The sequence below is a fragment of the Psammomys obesus genome, unplaced genomic scaffold (assembly GCF_907164565.1).
Source record: "Psammomys obesus unplaced genomic scaffold, mPsaObe1.curated_primary_1811, whole genome shotgun sequence".
In the NCBI taxonomy this organism is placed as follows: Eukaryota; Metazoa; Chordata; class Mammalia; order Rodentia; family Muridae; genus Psammomys; species Psammomys obesus.
The window spans coordinates 30419921-30447482 of NW_026592890.1; the positions used below are offsets into that span (position 1 = coordinate 30419921).

A 27562-nucleotide genomic window follows, 5' to 3' on the forward strand; every position below is an offset into this window, starting at 1 on the left:
TAGATAGATAGATAGATAGATAGATAGATAGATAGATAGATAGATAGATAGATAGATAGGCAGGCAGACTGACAAACTGACTGACTGACTATGGAATAGGTAAGAACTCTGGAACATGAGTTGCCAGAAAGGATTTATATCCAGAGTTAGAAAGGAATTCTGTAAGTCAGTAAGTAACAAGGAAGAAGCAAGGCAGTGAGGGACTGAGAAGTGGGACAGCACGAATGACAAGTCTACATGGATTAGGATAAAGAATGTGTTTATGCTCCTGAAAAGTAAGCAAAAAATTGGGTGAAATCTCCTTTGTTCACAGCACCTCAAAGAGGCCAGTGCACCAAGTGCCTGTTGAGGATGTGGAGCAGAGGAAACCTTTGAACTGCTGGTGGAGGTGTACATTGGTTGGTTGTAAAGTATACCATCCATGTTTATAGTTGTGGTAGATTAATAAAACACAAACCTTTTGCCATGTCAGAACATTGCTGCATTAAAACATACTCTATAAATCCTGGAAGTTGTAGCTTTACAAATTCTCAATTATAGCAGCCTTTACAATTTTGTTCCTCATTATCATTTGGGTGTGTATATGTGTATGTGTTTTTGTTTGTGTGTGTGTGTGTGTGTGTGTGTCTCACTGAACTTACAGCTTACTGATTTGGATGGCCAGGCTGGCCAATGAGCTTCAGCAACCCACTGTCTCCACCTGTTCCAACCTGCCTCCTGCCCTTCCCACCTCCCATTGAGTGGTAGGGTCACCTATGTGCCACCGTGTATATTTGTCCTGGGATCCAAACTCAGCTCCTTATGCCCACACAGTCAACACTTTCATTATTGTGCTTCCTCCTTAGCCAAACTGCAAGTGCTGTTCCAAGTGCACAATGAAGGTCAGGGCAGTGTTCATGAAGAAGAAACTTCCTCTTGTAATTTTGGCCATTTTTAAAAATATATCACTATTGAGAAATTTCTTACGTGAGTAAATTCTTGTGAAAGCTTTCCCTCTGTTTTCTTACTGTTAGAATTATATAGTTGTTTGTGTAGTTGTAACTTTGTACCTCATGTTGAGTAGCTAGTGAGCTCAGAGTCCAGGTGGTGAGGTGCATGGTATCAGGGTTACTATAGGCTTCTATTTTGTTTTTTCTTCTTTCTTAGCAATATTTCTTAGCATGATTTCCTCAGGTTGATGTATCTCTTCTTTATTCATGTGTGTCTTATTTCTTTTTTTAAAGATTTATTTATTTGTTTATTATGTATACAGTGTTCTGTGTGCATGTACACCTGCACCTCAGAAGAGGGCCCCAGATCTTATTGTAGATGGTTGTAAGTCACCATGTGGTTGCTGAGAATTGAACTCAGGACCTCTGAAAGAGCAGCCAGTGCTCTTAACCTCGGAGCCATCTCTTCAGGCCCCCGTGTCTTATTTCTAAGCATCCTGTGCTTAGATCTGTGTAACAGATATGTTTAGCAGATCTTTTTGCATGAAAGAGGGAAACATGAATAAACAGTCACATGTAAGTGTTATGGCTGACACTGGAATGCTGTTCATGACACCATGGTTCTCTGAAGTTCTTGCTGCTGAAGTTCAAATGCTTCAGCCAGAGGTGCAGGCTGTTTTTTCTCTCCTTTAAAAAGGCTCTTGCTTGTGAGAGAAGGGTAAATATTTATAATTAGCTATGGCAAGATGTTCTAAGGGTGAAGAAAATGATTTTAATAGAACTGAATTCTTGGTGGGAGATGAATACAAAAATACATTCAAATGCAGAAAGGAGGGGACCTGAAGGAACTTAGACAGCACTTACATACATGCAAAATGCTCATTAACAGCCTGTCATAGGAAGTGCAGCATTATCTTATTGTACACTGTACAGTATGCACACATTTACCTTTCAGGGACTTTTAAAACAGATTCAATGAGTAATGAAATATTTGTTACTTTTTCAGTAGCTATCAGGTAGTGATGGTACAGTGATAGAGTAGAAACTGCATGGACTCTGTTGTAATAATAGTAAACTATTTCCCCTCTCTGAATTAACCCCAGGACTCTGTTCAGCTGTTCACAAATATAGCAGTATCTCCCAGAGAGGTAGCAGTGGGTATTAAATTATATATATATGTGTGTGTGTATATATACGTATATACGTATATATATATATATATGTGTGTGTGTGTGTGTGTGTCTGTGTGTATATATGTATATATATGTATATATATATATATATGTAATGTTTAGCACATTTAGCATATGTTCATTTTCCTGTTTTCCCATCCACACATTTTTCTACAAAAGTCATTATTCCCTGAGCTGAAAGAGTATTTTTTAAATTATCTGCCCAATTTTTATTTTATTATACTGTGAAATACTGTCTTTTCCCTTGAAAAAAACAAGGTTAATTTCATGTGATAAAAGGAACTAGGTTTTTGTTAATTCTTTTTTTGAAAGAGGGGATAAATTGGTTTATTACTCAATGTAGAAACTGAGGGAAGATATGAATAGTTGAATGAAGAGTGGGAGGTGAGAAAGGATAGCAGGATAAAGGAGTTGGTGATGGTTGGTATCTTGAAAGCAAAACACCACAGCTGTCTACAGCTAAACTTGCTGGGAGGCATCAAAATGATAGTGGTTGTAGGATAACCCCACCACCCCCGGAAGAAGGGCCTCTGCTCTGGCCCAGACTTGCTTTATTGGGTCTATAGTAAAATCAAACAGGAAAGACTTTAGGCCTGCAAAGCTGCCATTAATGTAGTGGTATCTGGACTCTTGACAGCCAAGCTGTCAGAACTGTGTGATGTGCAGAAGGGCTACAAGAACTAAAGGGAAGAATCGTCTTGCCTGAGGAATAAGTGGCAGGTCTGCTAGGTTTTAGACACCTAATATGTGTGAGACAAGCTCATGGTTTCACTGGGACTGGTCCTACAAGGCACTTATGTAAAGTCCTCTTGAGTGGATTCATCTATTTGTATAGAAAAATAGAAATCCTAGAATTCCATCACTAGAAGGGCTTAAGAAATTACCTCCAGATCTCTGTTTCAATAAAGAAGCTGAAGTTCACAGGTTAAAGCCATTGCCAAAGTTGTGTGGCAAAATAGTGTTAGAGTTTATCTTGTCTTGGTGCTAGTAGATACAAGAATAATCAGTTGTCTTTGTTTAGCGTGAAAACAAATAATATTGCAAAAGTTTGTTTTAGTTATAATTCTCCTACCATAATGAATGTTCCATAGTTATTTGACTAAAATATATAATTGTAATAAGTTTAGGATTTGGAATATTGTATGAAGATAAAGGCAATTAAATACTCCAGGCAAAGGAGGAAGCTAGACTGTGATCTCATGGCCCAGTGTCATACAACAAAATGGCATTTTGAAATTTTGAAAATAGTAAGGAAACTAAATGAAAATTAAGAAAACTAAATCAAAGTAAAATAGTAAGTTAATTAAATTTTCATCTTTTGTTGGAAGTCAGTTGAGAATTTTTAATATCAATATATTATTTTCAATTGTGAATGGAAGGTTTAAAAAAAATAAATAATTCAGGAGACTAAAGAAATGGCTCAGCAATTAAAAGCACTTGCTCTTCATCCAGAATTCCCAGGTTCAGTTCTCAGCACCAACATGGCGACTCACAACTGTCTGTAACTCTAGTTCCAGGGGATCTACTATCTTCTACTGGCCTTCCTAAACACTTATTACCTAAATGATACATACATATACTTGAAGGAAATATAAGTGACTCTGAGTGGTCACTTATATTTGGTGAATATATTAGTTTGGTGAATAGTTCCAAATGAGAGCAAATACCAAGCTGGAGCTTGTCATTCTTTATTATAGCATATTATACTTCTTTATAGTAATTATTGTAGGGTATATGTTACTTTAAGTATACAATACAAAAAGGTATTGATGGATACTTACTGTCTATCTACCTTGTAGTGTCCTCTCTAGATTGTCACAGAGAGCTGTCACCCTCACCTCCACTGACTCTTACTTCCTTGCTGTAGCTGGAGGAGACACAGACTGCATGGGCTTTGGGCCTCTGATCGGCTTTGTGTGATTCTGATGTTTATGTCACGCTGGTCCTGGATCAGACAGTAGTCACAATTTGTTGGTACCAGTCCTCTTTCTTGAAGCCATGTGATGCTTACAAATGACCCTTTTAGAAAACCCAGAGCAAGGCCTTGCTTTCCGTCTAGATCTCTTGATTATCACCTTGTCTGATTTTAAAAGCTAAGGGGTTGTATCGTTATAAAATATTGGGTGGAAATGTGCCTTTCAGTGCAACCCTGGAGCCACGGTGGTCAGCACTGGGCCTTTGGAGTCTGCTTTAGGTCCTGGTACAAACAGGAGACAGAATGATTCTGTAAATGAAAGTGCGATAGAATAATAAAATTTACTGTTATCAAAAGTTATATATATTATATTAATTGAAGAGTTTTTAATAGTCATGAGCCTCATCATCTCCTACTCAAGATTTAAAATGTAATAGCCAGATGCAGTGATTATATTATAATAAATATAATCCAAGTCATAGAATGAGACTGTTGAGATTGGAGGATACTGAAATTTCAGCTTCACCTTTAAAATTTGTTCTTTTTTGCCTTTGACACAATTAGTTTTTAATTGTACATATGAAAACTGGCCTGATAGTGGTGTTTATCTCATTAAGTAATTATGAGGATTCAATGAGACAACATGTAAAGAAAGCACTTAGCACAGAGTTGGAGGCATGGAACGTTCTAAGTAAGCTTTTGTTTGGTATTGCTACCCCTGGTGTAGTTATGTACTGAACATTGTGACGCATTGAATTCTCTGCATTCTCATGTTGACTGAGGCTCCCCAAATAGATTCACCCTACAGTCTCTGAATGTTTTCATAGGAGGCAACAGCAGTTACTAGCTCTGAGATCCTGAGCTCTGCTCAGAAAATGGCCTTTTTTAACTTATTAATACCAGGAGTGAGCAAGGTTTGTCTAAAACCTCCAAAAGAGATCCCAATAAACAGAAGGGTTCTGTCTCCTGTTGGGCTTCTGGGTGGCCAAAGAGTACATCAACAAACAGGGATTTGGTCACTCACTTCCTCTCCATATTGAGGTCACCCAGTAGTGAACAACAGTTTCTGGATAACATCCATCTCTTTAGTAAGGTTCACTCATTCACTGGCGGACTTTCCAGCTACCTCACTGTTGTTCACTATTCCTTCTTGAACCAGAAGGTAGCAGCCAGCAGGCTAAGTAACTGATGGCTGATGCACAAGAAAGGTTCCTTCCTTTGCAAGATCATTCACTATAACCTCATACCTGAGGGAAGTTACTATGTTATTCCTGGCCTAATAGACTCAAGAAGCTCATTTTAAAGAGCTTCCCTCCTTCTCTCTGTCCAGTACATAAGAGCCCTCAGAGAGCCTTACCAACTAAGAGCCACATAGTTTAACCATAATGGTTTCTTTCCTTCCTTTCTTTCTTTCTTTCTTTCTTTCTTTCTTTCTTTCTTTCTTTCTTTCTTTCTTTCTTTTTTTTTTTGATAGACTAACTACTGATCACACACAGAAATCTTCAAATTTTGTTCTTGATAAGCCAACACACCAGAGGATGATTTACCAAGAATAAAAGTAGCATAAAATTAGATGAATCTTTTCTAGCAGTCACTCCTTTGGCTAACTTATCACTTAACATTTAGGACTAGGTAATTCATTGTGAGAGATGGTCTATATATCGTAGACTTAGCTCTATTATAAGAGATGGTCCATATATTGTAGGACATTTAGCAACAAGTCTGGCTTCCAGCTCCCAGATGTCAGTAGCACTGATGTGACCCAACAAAAATGTGTCCAGATATTACCAAATGTACATTGAGTAGGGGCTGGAAAGACAAAAGCCACCCGAGTCAAGGAGTACTGCTGAATAACTAACAAGGTCTCTCCTGCAGTTTTACAGGGCCTCGCATGAAGTCTCCCCACTCTCAAGCTCACGGGACCTTCTATGCCCTTACCATTCACATTGCATTTCTCCTCTCAGCAGTTTGGAGCAGTTTTTGGTTTCCAGCTAAAGTAGCAAAAGGGCATAACTTTGAAGCTTTTACTTTCTTGGTACTTTGACTCTCAAGAATGTCCACAGGGGTGCTTCCTTCTTCCCCCTCACCTGGTCAGAAATACTGTTGCCCTGGCTGTTTATGTGTGCCTTTTTCTTGGTAAGTCTAAAAAAATCTATTTGGTTTATTTGTTTTTAAGGTGAAGTGGAAATAAAATTTGGGTGGCAGTGGACACAGTTGATGGCTCCCTTTTATAGCTGAACTGTGAGAACAGTCCCCCTAGAAAATGACATGAGTAATGTGGGCAGAACAGGAAAGTAAGGAGATGGTCCTTCAGAATGTGTTGCCAGTATGGAATCCTTGGAGGACAGACAGTACATTAGAGGATGAAAACTTTAATGCAGGTAACTAGAATTAGTTACTTCCATGATATTATTGTCTTTCTGGGCTATAGCTGTAGTATCTAAATATCTAAAACCACTGTTATACCTTGTGTGTTGATTTGAACACTGTTCTATGTAAAATTTGATCCAGAATTATTTTATTATATAGAGAATGGTGTTCTGTAACATTGGTGAAAGATTGGTGAGTGACTTGTGGAATCATCCCCATAGGCCTTTGAGCTCTGAGTAAACGCAGTGAGAGAGTATTTGCCAGAGTCAGGTTTGCAGATTTTAAAGGGTACTGTGTTTCTGCTGTGATAAAATGTCTGATAAACGCCACTTATGGAATAAAGGAGTTGTCTTGACTCATCCTTCAAAGACATAGGTCACGATAGCAGGAAAGTCACGGGGCAGGAGCGCAAGGCAGCAGGTCACATTGTAGCCACACTCAAGAAGTAGTAAATGGTGAACGCTTGAGCTCCACTGGCTTCTTCCTTTATATTTAGTCTAGGACTCCAGCCGAACATACTGCCAGCATTGAGGATAAGGCTTCCCACTTCAGCTAATGGAATCTAGAAAACCCCTCACCGACTCACCCCGACATGAATAAATCTAACACAAATCCTATCATGTTAATAAGATTAACTATCATAACAGTGATCTAGGATTGCCAGTTATTATACAGATGCTCTCTGGAATTCTGACTGGGTAAGCTTATTAGATGTTCCATCCCTACTCTCGATGTAGAGAAGATAATATGGCCGCTTCTGAAAAAGGGCCCAGAGTTGAGGTAGAGAAGGCAAACATGGCTGCTTGAGGTGCAAGACAAAGCCACCCAATCTGGGAATAGCTCCCACCAACCTGTTCTGAAGCATTGAAATATTTTCAGGGTTATAATTATTCCTTTTTTTTTTTTTTTTTTTAGAAAAATACTCTATTTCTGGACCAAATGTGTTGACTTATTATTCTGATCCAAATACCACACTGCCATCATATGTAGCCACAACTGATCATTTTAGGAACCGTGAACTGAAGTTAACTTACACCCATGGGAGGGCTAGCCAGCACAACTTCCTGCCATGACGCAGTGACGCCTATCTGTGCTGCCCACTGTGGTAGCCACTCAACCGCTTGTGGTTCTCAGGCACTTGAAACATGGTATGGTGCTGCAAAAACTGACTTTTCAATTTTATTTACTTTTACAACTAATTTTAAGTAGCCACCCTTGATGAATGGCCAGCTAGAGCACAGGCCTAGACAATTTAGGAACCCTCCGTCATAATACAGGCTCCTGTGTTGTCAGCTGTTTGAATAGTTTATGCACACTAGTCATCTTCCTGAGGGAAAAAAAAGAAATGGTTCTATTGGAACCATTTGTTGTTCTTCTTAAAATATTTGCTATGTAGATTACTAGAGAACAGAGTTCGGTTAAAATTTGACCCATTTCAATCTGAAGCTAAAAAGTCTTGAGTTCATAGTAAGAAATCGAAGTCGATGAAATGACAGTGTGGGAAATATCAAAATTTATGTGTGTCTGAGTAAGTTTATATAAAATTGTGAAAGAATATATCTTTTAAAGGAAGTGAAGTTTGCTGAGCTTAGTTCTCACACTCTTTGGGGGTGGGAGTTAGAGCCCATATGTCCTTAATTCTACCTTTGAGAATATGAAACTTTGGAAAATTATTACTGGCAAAATGTTATTTCTTTAATTCTAAAAACAAAGAAATGTTTTCCTTTACGGATACAAATCTGTTATTTGATGCCTGCAAAGTTCAGTGACACTTTAAGTCCAGGCTGATTGTTATTTACAGGGCCAGACAAAAATCCAGTCTCATGATATTTCCATCAGGCCAAGAATGGAATTCGGAGATTATGGTCTGGGAAAGGGGAAGTGTGGTTTATGAATTCATAAATACTTTCAGATAAACATTCAATTCTTAAAATAGTGACAGCTGTTTCCACCACTGTTGCTAAATTAGACTAATAGATTCAGGAACTCTGTGGAAGAAACAAGGAAAGATGACAGTTGTCAGTGATTTGCTTATGTTAGTGAAATCGTCCTCCGGGAGTGAGGACAATACAGTGGTAACAGGTACTGCGGGATTATGTGACAGAGGAAAGGAGACCTGTCTGCTAAGGAAACCTCTTCTCGTAACATGACCTGTGTCTTCTTAACACACATGGCTTTTAGTTTTTAATACACAACTTTCCCCCATAGATTGTAAAATTAAAAAACGCTTCTTAGGTTTGAAAACCGGAGTCATTATGTTTCTATATGAACAAATTGGCAGTGTTGCATGGATTATTTTATTTTGCTTATTCTTTCCATTTGAACCTTTCATGGCTGGTTTAGCACTTGATGATTTGGGTCTTATTCTCAAATCACTTTCCTAATCGTGAAACTATTGAGACAGTTCTCTCTTACTGCACTTGTTAAACTCTATTGATAACAGTGGTTTTAACTAATAAAACTTTCATTGTCCCCTGAGGCTCCCTCACGATTGTTTTAGCCTGGAGATGTGCCCTAGAGAGACATCTAACACCACAGACTAATTTTACCTGGTTTTGTACATATGCAGAATGTCCTTTTCTGTATTTTTATCCCTGCACTGCAGTTTATCCATGCAGTAGACATGTGGGATAATTGAGTTGCTTCCTGATATAATTAGCATGTAGTTATGTAGCTCTGTTGTTCTAAGTTCTACCTAAAACTGGAATCGCTTCAGTATCAAACCAGTGTGTTTGTGGATATTCAGCTTAAGACTGCCTCACCTTTCCCAAAGTCTTCTACAGAATAGGAATGGTCATGATACTCTTATGTTGTCAGGGTTATATTTCCTTTTCAGCATCCATAATGGTAATCACAATTTACCTTTCGGAGAGAGCCAGTGTGACTATTTTTTTTTCACTATTTTAGGTCACAAATATCTTACAGTGATTCTCAAATGTACCCATTCCCGGTATTAAGAAAGAAAGAGAGAGAGAGAGGAAGGAAGGAAGGAAGGGAGGGAGGGAGGGAGGGAGGGAGGGAGGGAGGGAGGGAGGGAGGAAGGAAGGAAAAGAAAAATAAGGAACAACAACAAAAACTTCCTGAAGGGAATAGTCTTTGACCCAGTTCATCTTTCTCAAAGTAACTTGCATTTTGGTCCTGCAGAGGAGCTATTGGGAAGGGAAAGGTTGATGCAATGCTATGATGATGTGTGGTGTGTGTGTGTGTGTGTGTAAGTGTGTGTGTGTGAGTGATGTGTTTGAGTATTTGTTCAAAGTACATAAAGAGTTAATAAAATTGGATGTCATGTGTTCCAAAGTGTGGTTAGTGAGTATACAGAGATGTGTTTCTTGTCCAGAATGGGTTTGGTCACTGTTCTTGGGCCACATTCATGTAAATTACTGGGTTTTTAAAGGAGAAAGCTGTGACTACCCCATATACCCTGAGTTCTCTGCTCTGTGCTTCGTACATGATTGTTGTAGAGTGTAGAGACCTGATGCATCCACCATGGTCATTTATGTTCACTGGGAGCTTTAGTTCTCAGCATGTATAGACTAAGAGGCTGTCTTGGCATTCTGTCAGGCTACATACTTGATAAGAAAAATTGGGTTATAAAAACCACAGTGACCATACTGTTCCAGGGCTTTCGCTGGTTAAATAATTGAGCACTTGAGTCCTCAGTGGAAGGGAAATTTCCTTTAAAATTTTATAATAAGTGAACTGTAATATCTAGAATATGATTCTTTTGTTTCTGTTGCTGTTTCTGATTTATTTGTGCCTTGGAGCTGAAGAAATCAACTTTTTTTTTTTTAATAGAATTATCACACTCAAATCCCCTGTGCCTGAAGGCACTGTTACAGTTCACCTGTTTTTTTCCAGATTCTTTCTTCTGAAGGAATTAGTAGGTTTCAAATCAGGATAATCAGTCAGTGACCAGTTTCTGTTGAAAACAACACCCTCAGGGGTGATTTATATGTCTGCAAATAAAAAAACTGTTTGACATGAAACCCGCAGTGCTCTTGAAGCCAGCCCCTAAAACCTGTCCCAGTTTTTATCTGCAGACATCATTAGACCATCGCTGCAGGAAATAAAACAAATCCATTTCTTATACAGGTAATACGTAAGGTGGTATTTAAGCAGGAGAAACTTTATTCATAGCATTGACGCTCTCTAGATCCTTCTAATGATCTCAACATAGGCTGCCTGGAGCTTTATACCTCCTCTGCCAGTCACAAGGAAAGTATTGCAAGTTCTCTCTTTTTAGCCCTGGGATTACATTGTCTTGCTTTGGCTCCTGCTATTCCTTTATTACCAAGTACATCAGTGAACCTGAAAATATGTCATTCAGAGATGAAAATAAGGTGTATTAGAATTCTGTAGGCAGCAGCAAAGGCAGAATTGGATTTATCTTTTTAAAAATTCCATAGATGTTTAAGAAAGTGGGAGAGTGAAGTAACTACTCTTTTTTTTTTTTTTTTCTGGCTTCAAGGTTTATTTTTTTAATTTATTTATTTTTTATATTAATCACAGCTTATTTACTTTGTATCCCAGCCGTAGCCCCCTCCCACATTCCCTCCTAATCCCACCCTCCCTCCCTCATTTTCTCCCTACCCCTTTCTAAGTCCACTAATGGGGAGGACCTCCTCCCCTTCCATCTGACCCTAGCTTATCAAGTCTCTTCAGGACTGGCTGCAATGTCCTCTTCTGTGGCCTAGCGAGGCTGCTCCTCCCGGGGGGGGGGGGGGGGGCGCGGTGCGGGGGTGTCACAGAGCTTGCCATTGAGTTCATGTCAGAAATAGTCCCTGTTCCCCTTATTAGAGAACCCATTTGGATACTGAGCTTCCATGGGCTATATCCGAGCAGGGGTTCTAGGTTATAGCCATACATGGTCCTTGGTTGGAGAAACAGATAGGATAAATATACTGAAATCTATACACCTAAAGAAGATAAACAAGAAAGAGGACTCGGGGTAAAATGACCAATCCTCACTTAGAAAGACAAATGGGATGGACATTGAATGTAGAAGAAAACAAGGACAGGAGCCTACCACAGAGGGCCTCTGAAAGATCTACCTAGCGCTGTACAAAGCAGATATTAAGACTCATAACCAAACCTTCGGCAGAGTGCAGGGAATCATATGAAAGAAGGGGGAGTTAGTAAGACCTGGAGAGTACTGGAGCTCCACAAGGACCAATATATCAGGGGATAGGGGTCTTTCATGAGACTGTTTCTCCAACCAAGTGACTACTTCTGAACGATAGAATATACCATTAAAAAGAGAAGGCCAGAGACAATAGAGGAACAGTGGCTGGGACTCTGTATGTGAAGGCATATATGTTACCCTGCGGAAAAGGAGTTTATTGCAAAACAGTGTCGTTTATATCGGTTTTGTTTATAAATAATAAACATGGTTAACTTTTTAGTAAGAAAATATATTTCTGAAGCCAACGAAGATGCCCAAGTGGAGTAAGTAAAGAAATAGTGCTCCTCTTGTTATAAATCTCATCTGTAAAATGAAGACTAAACAGTGTTACCTGTCTCTCATCATAATATTGCCTGTGCTTACTTCAGTGTCTCTTGTAGATGATCCCATCCTATATGAAAAGGTTTCCCATACTGTCTGGATCTCTGTGCGTTCCAATGTAACAATTCTTAAACTGTGGGCTTAGACGAACTGAATCAGAAACTCAGAGTAAACCTTCTAGAAGACTCTTTCTTGACTCTAACTTTGAGAAGCACTAGTGTTTAAAAATCCATGCTTAAAAAGAGTTTGTGCGTCAGACAAAGAGCCACGTTAGAGGAGGAGAGACAGTAAGGAAGGAGCTTCCTCCGAGGTGAGAAAGTTATCAGGTGTGAATCACTGCAGAGGCAGCTGAACAGGGTCTTGACCTGTTTCACAGGTCTGCATGTGTGCTGGCGCAGGTGTACATTTTTGGGGCCCTCACCCATCTCCAAGAGTAGTGCACAGGAAGTGGGAGCTGCCAGTGTCCTGCTGTGCCTCCAGGTTTGGGAATCATGCGTGGAGGCAACACAGTTTACTATCCCGACTGCTACCCTGTCAGTTCATACAGACCAATCCAGTTTTCTTTAATACTGACAGTGCTAACATTTGACTGTCAGACTCACCTATACCTTTTCTTCTCTCCATTTCTGTCCTGAGCAAAGGCATCATCTAAAGGGGTCTCATCCAGTGTTCTTACTCCTATGTTGCCATGATAATTCTCCTGACTGACTACTTCTTTAGCAATATTATCCAAATTCACACCCATAACTCAGGTGTATCTGATTAAGAGTGGGAATTGCTGAATTATTGGCCCAGGGCCCATCCTCACAGAAACCCTTAAACAACTCAGGCTATTGCCAAGGCTGTTGGTTGTTTTCTAAGAACTGATGGTAAGTCTCTATTTCTGAAGACACCTTCTGCATTACTCACTGAACATGGAGAAGTCAAGCCTTCACCCCAACTGACTGTTCATGGTACTCTGCACACTACCATAGGAGAAAGGTAAAAGTTAATCCAACTACAAACTCTTCAATCTACAATGTTGACTTGCCTACAAGATATGATAGTGCAAAAGTGGCACAAAAGTTATGGGAGTATCTGACCACCATCTGGTTGGAATTAAGGCCTGCTCCATGAGATTGACCCCATCCCCAACACTGCGCAGGAGGCCAAGAACTTGAGACTATATATATGGACCTAGCAGAAAACTAAATATTACTGTTCTGCTAAAGGAATGTAGCAATAAAATAGTTCCTGACAACATTCTACTATACTCAGAGGTCTGTGTCTTGCTCAGCCATCTTCAGAGAAGCTTCCTACTTAAGTTAGTGGGAACAAATACAGAGACTCACAACTGGACAATGTACAAAGAGTTAGAGACCTTGGAATACTTAATCCTAAAGGGGATGTTTCTATTAAATCCTTCATTTCAGGGCTCAGGGAACTCTCTGGAAGAAGAGGCAGAAGATTATCAGAGCCAGTAGGGATGGAAGACACCAAGGAAATAAGAGTAATATACCCTAAACTCAGAGAGACTGGAACAGAGGGCACAGGATTTGCCCAAGTCTAAGTCAGATGGGCTTTCAGTGCTAAGAAGGAGGGTAGAAAGAAACCTCCATCCCTTGCCCAGCAGCTATCTCCAATTGAGAACTCTGACAAAGAAAAAATTAGAAAGCACACTTAAGGGTAGAGCCCATGCCCAGCAGTAGATGACCAACACAAAATAAATTCAGTTGGCATTTTTGGAGGCTTTTGTCTCATTATGCTTCATCTGACCAGTTGTTTTGTTGTTGTGTTTTTTTTTTTTTCACCAAACAGATCTTTTATGTATATGTTAAGTTTCTGACTTCATTTTTATGGGTTTTCAGTGTATGTGAACGTATGTGTCTCCGTATCTGTACATGTTTCTTATGCTTTTTTTCTTGGCCCTTTTCCTTTCTGTTTTTTGTTGTTTTATTCTGATTTATTTGTTTTTAATTTATATTATTTTATTGTGTTAGTTTATTACTTTTAGATGCCTGTTTGTGTTTTAATGAGAGATAAAGAAAGGTGTGGATTTGGGTAGGTAGCAAAGTGGAGAGGATCTGGGAGGAGTTGGGGAGGACTGTAATTAGAACATACTATATGGGGAAAGATGTATTTTCAATTAAGAAAAAGAATGGGGATTATCTCCTCTTGGCCATGGACATTGTATTGATAACTCCAGAATGAATAAATTGTAGGAACATCCCCCAGGCTGGTTGATTACATTCTACCTATGTTGTAGACCTTGAGCTAAGTGGAGGCTCTACGTTGCTAAACTACTAAAAAGCAATGGCTCCTCCACTGGTGTGCATGGCATGGCTGAGGTTTTCGCCTCTATCCACAGGGAATTTTACCTAGTTGTTACCTAGCAGCTGGTGCAGATGTCATTGCAGACAGCTGTGCTGTCTTTCGGGTCTGCCCTTTAGAAAACTCGTGTAACCATACCAGAAGGAAAAAAAAAAAAAAAAGCTGTCCTTCTACAGATACTCATCCTGTCATCAAGAGAGAAACAGGTTGTAAACTCCAGAGCAAGATAACAATCAGCTGCATAGGCCACATGGAATGCATGGGTACTGCGGAGGTTGTGGTAAGCTATTAGAGAACATGTATTACCCTACCCCAACACTGAAACCCAAGGGCTTGTAAGTCACATGATTAGACTTTCTAATGCTTCGGTAGCTGTGCCATTAGGGTTTTTTTTTTTTGTTTTTTTTTTTTTTGTCAGCTTGACACAGCTTCAGTCACCTGGGCAGATGGCACCTCAACTAAGAAAATGCCTCCATCTGATTGGCTTGTAGGCAAGTCTGTGAGGCTCTTTTGATTAATGATTCGTGAGGAAGGGCCAGCACACTGTGGGTGGTGCCACCTTTGGGCAATATGAGGAAGGTTACTGAATGAACTTTGGGAGTAAACCAGCTGCTTTTTTCTTGCATGACCTCTGATTCAGTCCCTGCCTCCAGGTTCTTACACTGAGTTTCTGCCCTGGCTTCCCTTCCTGACAGCCTACTGAAATAAATGCTTCCCTTCCTATTGCTGTTAAATCACAGCAATAGAAAGAAAACTAAGACAGTAGCTTTGGAGCCGGAAAAGAAAGGAGTCTCTTTGGCTTATTTGCAATTCATTTGAAATCTGAATAATTTTTCTAGAAGAACGTTGTGATCGACTTCCTCACACCCAGGAATTCTCCATTTATAGATAATAAATTGGAATAACCAAAATATCATGCTAATTTAAACATTTTAAAGATATCACCCACAATAGAATTTCAGATAATCAGTGGTTGGGTCAGCAAGATGACTCAGTATTTAATAAAGCAGACACTTGCTGCCGAGCCCAACAATCTGGGTTTGGACCTGAGAGGCCACATGATAGAAATGAAATGACTCCCGCAAGTTGCACTTTCTATAGCATTGGCAGCACACATACACAGAAATATACAAAACATAACCAACAGCCAGTAACATGTATGGGTTTCCTTTATCATGAACAGAAGTACACTTTAGCCAATAGAGATACTTTACAACTAAAATGCCCTTTCTTGGAAAGCCTGTGATTTCCAAGGTCACATACAAACTACGGGATAATTGCAGAAAAACTGAGTGTGCATATTTAGAGCAGTTCTTCTAACATAATGTCACCCTAGAAATACCTGGGGATCTTCAAAACATTTCCATATTGTAGCCCAGCCCAGTTGAGTCAGATCTTTGGAATGAGACATAGGTATATGAATTAAATTATAGATACAGAAATAAAATATTGTTAAAAGTATATTTCATGGCTTTTTTTTTTTCATTGTATTGTGTACCTCATTTTCCAGTTCTTCTTTGGGGTCCTTTTCTGAGTATTCTATTTAGCATACAGATTTTTCACATTCATCCATATGTATTTATGTACAAATAAATCATTAGAGCAGTACAAAGACTGTAAATGGGAAATCTATTTTTTTTTTAAATTTTGGTTGTATCCTTTGCTGTCTATAAATGCACAAAAGAAATTTACCTCTTTCTTCCTCCAATAAATATCTCTTGTCTTTCATATATAAAGATTTTTTCAGAAAATAATTAATTGGATCATCTACACTGCATATAATTTTAATAACCCTCAGGTAAAATATTTGGTGGTTTACCAACATGCTCTTATCTCACTGGTGGAGATGATATTTTCTATCTCCTCAGTTATGTTTTGCAGTGGCAGCAGCAACAGACCTTAGTTGGAGGGTGATGGTGGAGGTGTTGGCATCACAGCATCCCCTTCCCCTTCACAGCTCTGACAGCTCTTGCCCTGGGTCACAGGAGCAATGGTGGCAGCTGAGTAGAGTAGCAAGAGAAGTGATAGCAATAGTGATGTGGCTGAAACAGTTTTCAATATTTAAGTTGTACCAGTTTCCTCTGACCACAAGAGGTCTCCCAACCCTGCCTGGTTCCTCCTGGCCACCTTCCATGTACAGCAAACTGTTCCACAATGCTGGATCAACCAAGTTTTTAACATAAGAGAGCTAATTTTTTTCTTTAAAGTCAGCCTTTTGGAATTTTACTTTCCTTTCCATTTGGACACAGAAAATACGAGTTAAGAGGGGTGGTGGAAAAGTCAGGGAAATGAATTCCATAAAATGGCAATGAAATAGAATTCCTTCAGTGCTTAAGTGAAAATGCAGACTTCTTTACAAGTTCAGAACAAAAAAAGGTTGTTGCTTTCTACCTTAGATCTGAATTCCCTGCCTATCCAATTAGTGTTAATCTGTTGGTATCATATTAAATGTGATTTTATAATGGTGAATATGGACCAGAACTTTAGATACAAATTATTTTGCAGCATTATTTAGTGAATATAGATATTTTTTTTATGTACAGTTTGGCAGCATGGTACAAGTCATGTTATTACTTTGAATATAAAAACATAAGTGTTTTTGTATTTTCTCCTATACTAACCTAGCATTCATGCTTTGATTGACAGCTTCATGCTAAGCAGAAAGATACATTGCATGCCTTCAAAGTTTAATTTCTTGGTGAAATCATTTAGTAGAAAAACTATAATTCTATAATCATCTCTTAATAAGAATATGGTTAGAGAATGGTAGAGAGAGCTAAGCAGATAAAGGCTTTTGTTACCAGTGCTAACACCTGAGTTCAATTTCTGGGACTCACAGCTGTGGAAGGAGAGAATACCCTGGAGCTGTCCTCTGATCTCCACATGTGTTCCATGATAAGTGTGCACACACAATAAATGAATGTAATTTTAAAGTTTGTTGAATAATATGGTTTGAGTATCCTGGAAAGATGGCTTGGTGAATCCTTGTCTTGCAAGCATCAGAACTTGGGTTTGGTTCCCACACCCCACACCTTACACCCCAAACTCTACACAAAAAGCCAAGTATGGTGTTGCCTGCTTAATAAGTTCAGTACAGCTGAGGTGGAAACTAGTGGGTCCCTAGGGCTCATTGGCCACCAGCCTAGCCTACTTGGAGGTCTCCAGGCCAGTGAATGATGCTGAAAATGTATCTAAGGTTGTCTTCTGTGTCCACACAGGTAGACACACATGAGCGAGCGTGCGTGCGTGCACACACAGATAATGATTTGAGATTACTTAGGTGTGTCAGCCTGTGATCTTTTGTAACACACACAGCTTGTAATTTACCACTGGCGTTTCTTTAAACAGGATTGTTTTTTTCTAGTCTGTCCTATTCAATTGCTTATGAAAGGGTAGCCCCATATTAATGATCTCCCCTAATTTAGTATATTTGCCTTATTGTGTTAGACTTACCAAAAATTGCTAATAAACTAATATATGATTAATTTTACTTAATTCATTTAATTAATGGATTTAAATTGTGCTTTTAAATTTTATATGCTTTTTTTCTATCCGTTGTAAAGGTTAACACTAATTTTAATAGCCATCTGCGTGTCAGTCTGTCAGTCGCTAGAGGGCAGTAGACACACATAGCCAAGGAAAATATTTTCTGCCTCCAGAAAAGATTGTGAACATTTTTGGCATCATGCCAACGGACCTGGGCAGGGAGGAAACAGTGTTTGCTACTGTTTCTGGCTTCATTTTTGTTTGTTTCAGGTAGAGTCACTTCTGAATTGGTAGCCTGAGTGTCTTAAAATTATAAATCAGATGTAAAATTTATGTTACAAAATGCCACTCTAACATGTAAAGCCTCTGAAATTACTTGTGGCCAATATTTGTTACACAGTTATAATCTCAGCCATTTGCGTTTGTTGTTTTTTTCTTAATATCCTTTTATTGCTTACAGAACCTTCTTTTTGCTGAGAAACAAAATATATTTTAATTGTTAAGGGTCGTTGGGTAACTTCTAAAACATTAGTAATCTAGAAAACTTCACATGTGTCGTTCTGGGACCAAATACAAAGAGAACTGTGCCAAAACCTGTGCCTTTCTACCTGATCATCTGCTGTCTGTTCTCTTAATGTAGCATATTCTCTTGTGCTATATTCTAGTGTGGTTGTGATGTCATTGTTTGTATTGTTTTCTGCATATGATGCTTAAGGTTACCCAATAGGTGTTCTTAATGAGAGGCTGTTGCTTAATTGAGCTTATTTCACACAAGCAAATGTCATCTAGAGGTTTGTTAACTCAGTAGCTTGTCCTGAGACACACTGGTGTTATCAGGAGACCAAGTGCCCCTCATGTTTCTGTTCTTCCACCCCTGACTTGTACTTTGTGTTGAAGGTTCCTGCTATGGATCTATTTGTGATTATGGCAACGTTGAGTAACCAGAGAGGGATACTTTAGCCTATCCTCAGTGGCATCACTACTCCAGGGCCCCTTACTCCTGCAGTTTTTTCTCTGGCGTTCATTGGCTACATATGGTTCTCTGCACCTCTCTGAGAAATTTGCTGATAAGTGGAGAAAATTATCATTGTGTGTATGGACAGAAAGACCAGGATTTTACTGAGCGTTCAAGGCCCCTGAAAGGAGAATGAAACTTGATACAAATTATAGTATTCTCCAGCAACGGACCTGGGCAGGCAGGAAACAGTGTTTGCTACTGTTTCAGGCTTTATTTTTGTTTGTTTCAGGTAGAGTCACTTCTGAATTGGTATCCGGAGTGTCTTAAAATGTAGCCTTCATAGTCTTAGAACCTTCATTTCTGCTATTTCATGTATATCATTAGACAGTCACAGGACTAGCCCATACCTACTTACAGAGTCAGTACAAACCATTTAACCTCTTGTTCTGTCTTTGCCCTGTTCTTCTTAGCCTTGAAGAAGCTAAGAACTTAGATTTCCTTCTCTGATTGTTAATACTATAGTGCTTAGAAAACAGTCGTTCTAAAATGCATTACGAATCCAGTAGCCTTCCAACAAAATCTGCAGTTGCTCAATGCCATGAGAGCCATGGCAAACCTCTTCAGTTTAGCCATTCTAGCCTTTGAGTGCCTTCTAGCCTTGTCTGGAAGCTCTGCTCTGGCACCTCTCAGTGGCTGTACCTTGCTATAGAGGTTTGTATTTCTTCTGAAGTGACACTACTGTGCCTCTAAAGGATACAGCTGGCTGAATAGCTGCTTCATGCCAAAGACAGGCTCCTGTTGCAATATATGAATGTTTGGCTCTTAGGTGTTTTCAGTGAGTATTTTTTGGTTATTTATTATTCACTTAACTTCAAATACAGTGAGCTTTTTTCTGTTTTGAAATGTTGGTGATATGGTACTATATTAATTTATTGATTCTTATGAAATAGTATTATCAATTATCATGACATTTTATGTTATATTTTAAATGAATGTAAGTGCTGCAAAGAACAAAGGACACTGGGCACTGGAGCTGGAATTAAAGGCACTGAGCTGCCTAATATGGGTGCTGGAAGCTGAACTCAAGTCCCCTGCAAAAACAATACACTCTCTTAACAACTTAGCCATCTCTATAGCCCCAGAAATACTATTTTTAAAAGCAGTTAGGGCAAGAAGTGTAGTGGCTGACACCTTTAATCCTAGCACTGGGAGACAGAGACAGACACATCTCTGTGAGTTCAAAGCCAATCTGGTCTGTATAGCGAGCTCCAGAACAGCCAGGACTCCATAGAGAGACCCTGTCTCAAACAAACAACAAGTATTTAGCATTGGCATAATGGCTAGATTGTTAGAACCTGGTCTTTATGCCTTTTATTTTTCTATATCTTTGAAAAAGACCTGTGCTTGTCTGAGATTAAACTAAGTTTTAAAATGTTTTTATTAAACATATTGCCTTTTCTTTTTTATTTTTCAGAAAATTGTGGATTCTTCTATCCAGAAATAAAACGAAATGTGGGCAAATATGTGTACCGCTGTCCTGAGTCTGTAAGAAAGTGGCTTCAGCAGCTGAAGGATGCTGGGAAAATTACTATGTTGATCACCAGTTCTCACAGTGATTACTGTAAACTTCTTGGCAATTACACCCTTGGGTAAGTGACGCCTTTTTTCATGATTTCATTGATCAGCTTTGGGTGATCACCAAGGACCAACCTCAGAATACACTCCCTGACAGATTGCAGGAAGCAGCCCCTGTGTCCATTTCAGTGCAGATGCAAATACTGTGCCTTTTAGCAAAGCCAGGGGTGCGTTAATATAAAATCAAGGCAATAAAAGAGACACACATGATTCAGGCCCTTCTTTACAACTTTCTATGTGGCCAAGAATACAGTTTATAACTTTTCAAGCCTCAATTTCATTGTTTTAGAATTGGGACTCATGATTATTCCTAGTAAATATGAGGGCATGTTTACATAGTGCAGAGTACGTTCTAGTCAGTCATACATATTGGGCAGAATAGTTGGTAAGTTTTAATGATTATTAAACTTACATATATCATTCTTGGCAATACCAGGGAAGGCCCATAATCAAAGCCGGATTCCCCGGAAGGTTATTAGAATTCTTCTAAGATTTCACATCTCAGCAAACACAGTAGCCCTGAGTGTGAACCAAGCTGTAGCCTTTCATCTTCCCTCCATCAGTAATCTTTAGCCCTGGGATTTCTACGTTTTTTAGCATGTGTGCAGATGTAGTTTGTTCTGTGGTATACTGACCTGGGGATGGGCTTTCTGTCTTCTGAAAAGTACACAGGAGGCTACACTTGCAGCAAATTAAGGCTAGTGTCCAGGTGTCTGGAGAGAGCACCTCTTTGGGATACCATTGCAGCCCTGGCGTAGGACCATGCGTCGGAACACACAGGGCTTTCAGTTCCCATTTTCACAAGCATGGATAACCAAAATCCTGCTTCTGATCTTGGTTTCTAGTCTTTGCACTTTTCACTTATTAACGCACTCTGGAGCACTGTTTCTCTAGGGTGATGTGAGCCCTAGGGAAAACCACCCTGCATCGGATGGTCCTTAGCATACCTCTCAGTATACATCAATGTTGTCACCTAAAAATTGCCACAGGACTATACTGGTTGTAAAATAAAGTGCCTTCCTTGTGTTTTGAAAACACTCTGAGAACTATTACCAGGCTTCATGTAATGCTGCTTTCTGTATGGCCTATATAGTGTCAAATCTGTTGACTCTTCAGACTAAATAAGTACTTGCGAATTTCATTCCTCAGATTTGAAAACATGGAGTTTTCAGGAGAGAGTAAGTTCTGAGTCTAGGTTAGCACAGCTTCTGTGCTCTTACTAGCTACCTCCCCGCCTCTCTCACTTCCTTTTGTTTTGTTATATTTGTGCTTTAACCTAATTGTCATATTTTCAGAAAAACTGGCTAGCACCCATCCACCTTCTCTTTCTAGCGTAACTTCCAACTTAAAGTATATAAGAAAAATTTAAATGTTTTTGAACATTAATATTTACTATTGGTTTATCTTTTAGTTAATCTGTGGTTATTCTTAAACCAGCTGTATACCCAAATCACCACACAATGACTTGGATTTATTTAATTAACCTAGAGCACAATGCTGGGCAATAGTTATTCCATCCTAAACCTTCTGAATGGTAGTTTTCTACCATTCAGATTTTGCCCATTATACTTGCCTTTAGTTATATCTTAGGTCCAGTTCATCTATCCTCATGGTTTAAAGTCCTCTCCAGCCCATTCCTGCTCTCCTACCCTCCCACTCACTTCGTTCTCCTCCCCTCTGGACCAGGATGTCCCACCCTATTCTCTCCATTGCTCAGCATTGTGGCTGGATGTTTTATTAACAATACAGAGAACAAATGGTGGCATGTTTACATAAACTTGAGACAGGTGATGCTTAGAATAAGCATCACAATGCATTGTCCAGATTGAAACCATATAGTGGGGTAAAGAAATCAGCATTTGAATGAACAAGCATAAATTGTATATATTCCAAAAGGACATTATGCTAACATTTAAAGCATATGAAAGTTGCTCAAAGGGTGAACAATTATGTCATTATAAAATGCATAGGTGAAGATTAAGTTTTGTTTTCTATAGAACTTTTCTAATTCCTTAAGGTAAATTTACTTTATTTTTTTTAGGAAGGATTTTGCAGACCTTTTTGACATTGTGATTACAAATGCATTAAAGCCTGGATTCTTCTCACACTTCCCAAGCCAGAGGCCTTTCTACACACTCAGTAAGTTGTATTTTGCTGTTTCTCATTTGTATCTTTGACTAACACCAAGTGCAAAACACCCTGTTATGGGGCACATCATGTCCCCTCAAGAAGAGAAGAAAAATAGAAACCTGTGTTTACATTAGACCTTACTCAGCTTTACTTTATATCTCACTGTATACTGTATCGTTTGCTTACCTGTCAGCCTCTCCCTCTTCAATGACAGAAGGGCAGGTATCTCACCTGAAATTTTATGGCCGGTGTAAATACACTAAGTGCTTGAGGGAATGAATTAATAAATCACAGTCAACCATTTTGGGAGCAGAAGTCCCTACAGAATCCACAAAGATCAAAACAACAGAAAGCAAAATAGCACAGGCACACACATAGAGAGGTGAGCATACACATAGACACATGCACACACAAACACATATACATATGCATACAGACACACACACACGTATGTGTGTACTTCCTCTGCGACATTCCTGGCTTTCAAAGAAGGCTGGTGAGAATTGTCACACTCATAAAGAAAGAGACTTGTGGAGAAACAAGGTTGAAGTTGGGAAAGGATGATCAGAGGTGAGTCACTCCTTACAGGTTCTCTCAGAGCCACCTGGATAAGCATTTAAAGGAAGCAGAAGATGGTAAGGATAGAAGAGAGACAGTACTAGGCAAGCTGAATGACAGAAAGTTTAATCATCATCTCTGTGCTTAACTAGATCTTAAGTAAGCAATATTTGTTAATGGTTTCAGAGATTGCAACTCAGATCACTCACCAGGTTATTTGAGGCCTGTGACAAAGTAGGCCATTGTTCTCCTCCTGCCTAGGGGCTGTCTCCCACCAGCCCATGAAGCCAGGAAGGGGACTAGACAAGGAGTGTGCCTGGAATGGCCGGTGAGCACTGTACAGGGATCACACACCTGGGAACTGCTTCTGGGAGCTAGTTCAGCTTTAATTCCAGAGAACAAAAGCTATATACCCTTTGGAGAATGGGTGGGGGGGGCGCCAGGGATAGGTGTACATATTTGGTTGGAACTAAGCACTTGAAGGATGCTTGATTTACATTAAACAGCATGTTCCTATCAGGTGAATGGGAACACAGTACCTAATTATCTATCCTATAGGCACAGGTTGGGGAGAGCTAGTAGGAAGCTGTGTCAAAGGCCATATATCAAATGCGGCTAGGAGCATCTCTGTCTAGAGAAACTCTCCAGAGGAATAAGGCATAAAGCACAAGGCCCTGCCGGGGACAAGGAGTCTTGCACCATAGCACCAAGCTTAAGAGTGGCTATCTGGACTGGGAGGGCTGCAATCTCAAATAGAAGGGTCCTTCCAACAGACCATCGTGGAGGGTGTGTGTGGGGGGGAGACAATTATGGAAGGATCTCTGTTTTCTCTTGCTGTGAAGAGACACCATGACCACAGCAAATCTTATAAGGAAAACATTTAATTGGGCCTGGCTTATAGTTTCAGAAGTTTAGTCCATTGTCATCATGGCAGAAACCATGGTGGCAGCCAGGCAGACATGGTACTGGAGAAGAAGCTCAGAGTTCCATATCTGGAACTCCAGAGGCAGCAGGAAGAAAATGCATTACTAAGCCTAGCTTGAGAATCTGAGACCTCAAAGCCCACCTTCATGGTGACACACTTCTCCAGCAAGGCCACACCTCCTAATAATGTCACTCCCTATGGGCCAAGCATTCAGACACGAGTGCATGAGGGCCATTCCTATCCAAACCTCCACACTTTACTCCCTGGCCCCCACAGACCTGTAGCCATAACAGAATACAGAAGTGTATCCAGTACAACTTCCAAAGTCCCCATAGTTTATCTCAGTGTCAGCACTGTTTAAAAGTCCAAAGTTAAATCTTTTCTGAGACTCATGCAGTCTCTTAACTGTAATCCCTTATAAAATCAAAATCAAAAAGCAGATTACATACTTTTAATATATAACACCACAAAATATATATTACCATTCAACAAGGATGGAAAGGGAGCATAGTGAGGAAACTACCACAAAACTCCTACAAAGTGAAGGAGGAATATTTTTCTATTCAAGTGGATATTGTTTCCCATGTCCAGAAATTGAATCCATGGTTTTTTGCACAGTAGTCAAGTACTGTACTCAGCAAAACTCTCAGTCATCACAGATGGAGAAAACAAGATATTCAACAACAAAAACAAATTTAAAAAGTGCCAACCCGGGCTGGAGGGATGGCTCAGAGGTTAAGAGTACTGCTTGCTCTTCCAGAGGTCCTGAGTTCAATTACCGGCAACCACATAATGGCTCACAACCATCTATAGTGAAATCTGGTGCCCTCTTATGACATCCATGTGTGCATGCAGGCACATAATAAAATAAACAAATCTTTAAAAAAATAAATAAATAAAAAGTACCAGCCCACAAATCCAGTCTTACAGAAGATACTAGTAGGAAAAATACAACCCAAGAAGGCTAACTACACCCAGGAAAACACAGGAAATCAATAACCTCACTACAGCAAAACTAAAAGTAGTCATGCACACAAACATACTACCACAACCAACATCAAAATAACAGGATTTTGTTGCTGTGAAGAGACATCATGACTGTAGCATATCTTATAAGGAAACTGTTTCATTGGGACTGACTTACAGTTTCTGAGGTTTAGTCCATCGTCATGGCAGAAAGCATGGCGGCATGCAGGCAAACATGGTACTGTAGAAGAAGCTGAGAGTTCTACATCTTGATCTGCAGGCAGCAGAATGAATGCCACACTTGGCCTGGCTTGAGCATCTGAGACCTCAAAGCCTGCTCTTACAATGACCCAATTCCTCCAGCAAAGTCACACCTACTCCAAAAAGGCCACAGCTCCTAACAGTGCCGTTCCCTGGTGGGGGAAGCATTCAAACACATGAGTCTACGGGCACCACACCTATTCAAACCACTGCAAACAGACATGTGGTAGAACAGACCTGCAGCTCTAGTGGCTACCAGGAAGTGAGGAAGGAGTTCCCTAACATACCTTTCAAGGGCCTGATTCCTCCATGCCCCACATCCAAAATGCTCCTCGAATCCCAGTAGCACCACTAATAATGATCAAATGTTCAGCATGAGCTTTTGATGGCACTTAAGATCCAGACCATAACACTCAGTACCACATTAAGTTTTGAGAGGCCTTTGGTATTACTCTGTTTAATTGGTGAGTATTCAGAAATAAACGTGGGACTATTTCAAACTATTCCTTTAGAAGTTCTCCAGGCAGTACTTCTCTGCAGTATTTTCTCTAGTTGTACGTTGTACATTGGATTTGCAACCTGGTGTGATAAAGAAGGTGATGCAAACTATGCTTTCATTTATTATGTTTACCAAAGAACTTTAGGGTCTTTTAAGCATATGGTATGTAAGCATTACAAATCTTAAAATATATGTATATGGGGTTCAAGAGATGGCTCAGTGGTTACAAGTACTTGCTGCTTTTACTGAGGACCTAGGTTCAGTTCCCAGGCTCCCAGCTGCTGTTAACTCCAGTACCGAGGGATCCAGCACGCTTTTCTGCCTTCTATGGGTACTGCATGCAGGCAGTGCACATAAATACACTTACATAAAAGAAATAAATTATAACTATATATTGTTGAAAATAAATAAGCCCTATACTGTTTTGTTTTGTTATTTTAAAGTAGAGACTCACTGTGTAGCCCTGGTTGGTACGGAACACATACAGTAGACCAAGATAGTCTCTCTCTCTAAACTATGGCACTCTTCCTGCCTAAACATAATATTTTTCAAAATTATCATATATGTGGTTCTATAAAAACTTTTTAAAATAAATTTTACTTTCCCTAACTGTAGTATTATTTTATTTATTAACAGCTGAAATTACATAATTATGATGTATACCATGATAGAAAACGTGTGTAAACTATGTGATAAACAACTCAATCTGTTTAACACATGTATGATCCCACTTAAAACCCACTTTTCAGATGCACACTACATTCCTGTTGAGGCTGGTCACCAGGGGTCTAGTAGATCTCTATACTCATCCTTCTCACATTTCATCTTTGACTGACATCTCTCTGTCCTCCCTCTCCCCCAGCTTCACTTAACCATCACTTTAATCTGTTTCCAGATCAGCTTTTTTGCATTCTGCATATAAATGAGATCATATAGCATTTGTCTGTCTGGGCCTGGGTTATCTCATCTAACTTTATATCCTCAGGTTTACTGATAATCTGATGGCTTTCTTTCTAAGGCTGAACAGTATTTCACCATGTAGAGTTCTCTGGCCCTCCATAGCTGCCAGTTCAACCAGCTTCAGTCTAAACCATTCAGGGACATTGCATAGGCACTGAACACAACATGTACATATTTTTCCTTGTCATTTCTAAGTAACACTTTATAACAGTGATGCCTGGAGCCTTTGCATCGCATTAAGTAATGGAAGAAGCTAGAAAAGGTGATAGGAAAGTGGATAGGTATAGATGGTTTGCAAATACAATTCTGTTTTATGCTAGAGATCCTGCAGATGGCGCTGAAACTAGCTTTCTGTGGGTGCTAAAAGATAATTACATACATGTAAGTTTTTCTTACTTCCTCAATTGATGTGGGCTGGCTTTGTTGACCACTGGGAAAGGGCTATAATAAACATGGGAGTGTAGATATCGCCTCTGTACTGTGACCCCTGTTCTATGGATATGTGCTCAGTGTTATGATTGCTGGAGTATATGGTTGTTCTGTGTTTAGTAGTGCCAAGGATAAGACACCAACCTTTATACATGCTAAGCTTGCTGGGTCCCCCAGCCCTATTTTCGAATTTTGGAGGAATCTCTATGTTTGTTTGTTTGTTTGTTTTTTAAATTTTTAAAATTTTATTTTATGTGCATTGGTGTGAGGGTGTCAGACACTTGGAACTGGAGTTGCAGATAGTTGTGAGCTGCCATGTGGGTGCTGGGAATTGAACCCAGGTCCTTTTGGAAGAGCACACAGTACTGTTAACCACTGAGCCATCTCTGCAGCCCCAAGGAACCTCTATGTTATACTAATCTTATTTTACTCAGTAGCATGTAATAATTCCCTTTTTTTCATAGCCTTTCTGTGTACTGCTTAAATTAAATATATATATATATATATATATATATATATATATATATATATATAT

The 27562-nt window shown here is 39.4% G+C and overlaps 1 protein-coding gene across 1 annotated transcript in view; it reads left to right on the plus strand.

Moving 5' to 3' along the window:
* Nt5dc1 (5'-nucleotidase domain containing 1) overlaps nucleotides 1-27562 on the plus strand; it is a 110812-nt gene that overhangs the window by 66284 nt on the left and 16966 nt on the right. Inside the window, 2 exon segments of the mRNA XM_055615923.1 lie at nucleotides 20139-20313; nucleotides 22341-22438. Coding sequence (XP_055471898.1) covers nucleotides 20139-20313; nucleotides 22341-22438 — 273 coding nt within the window.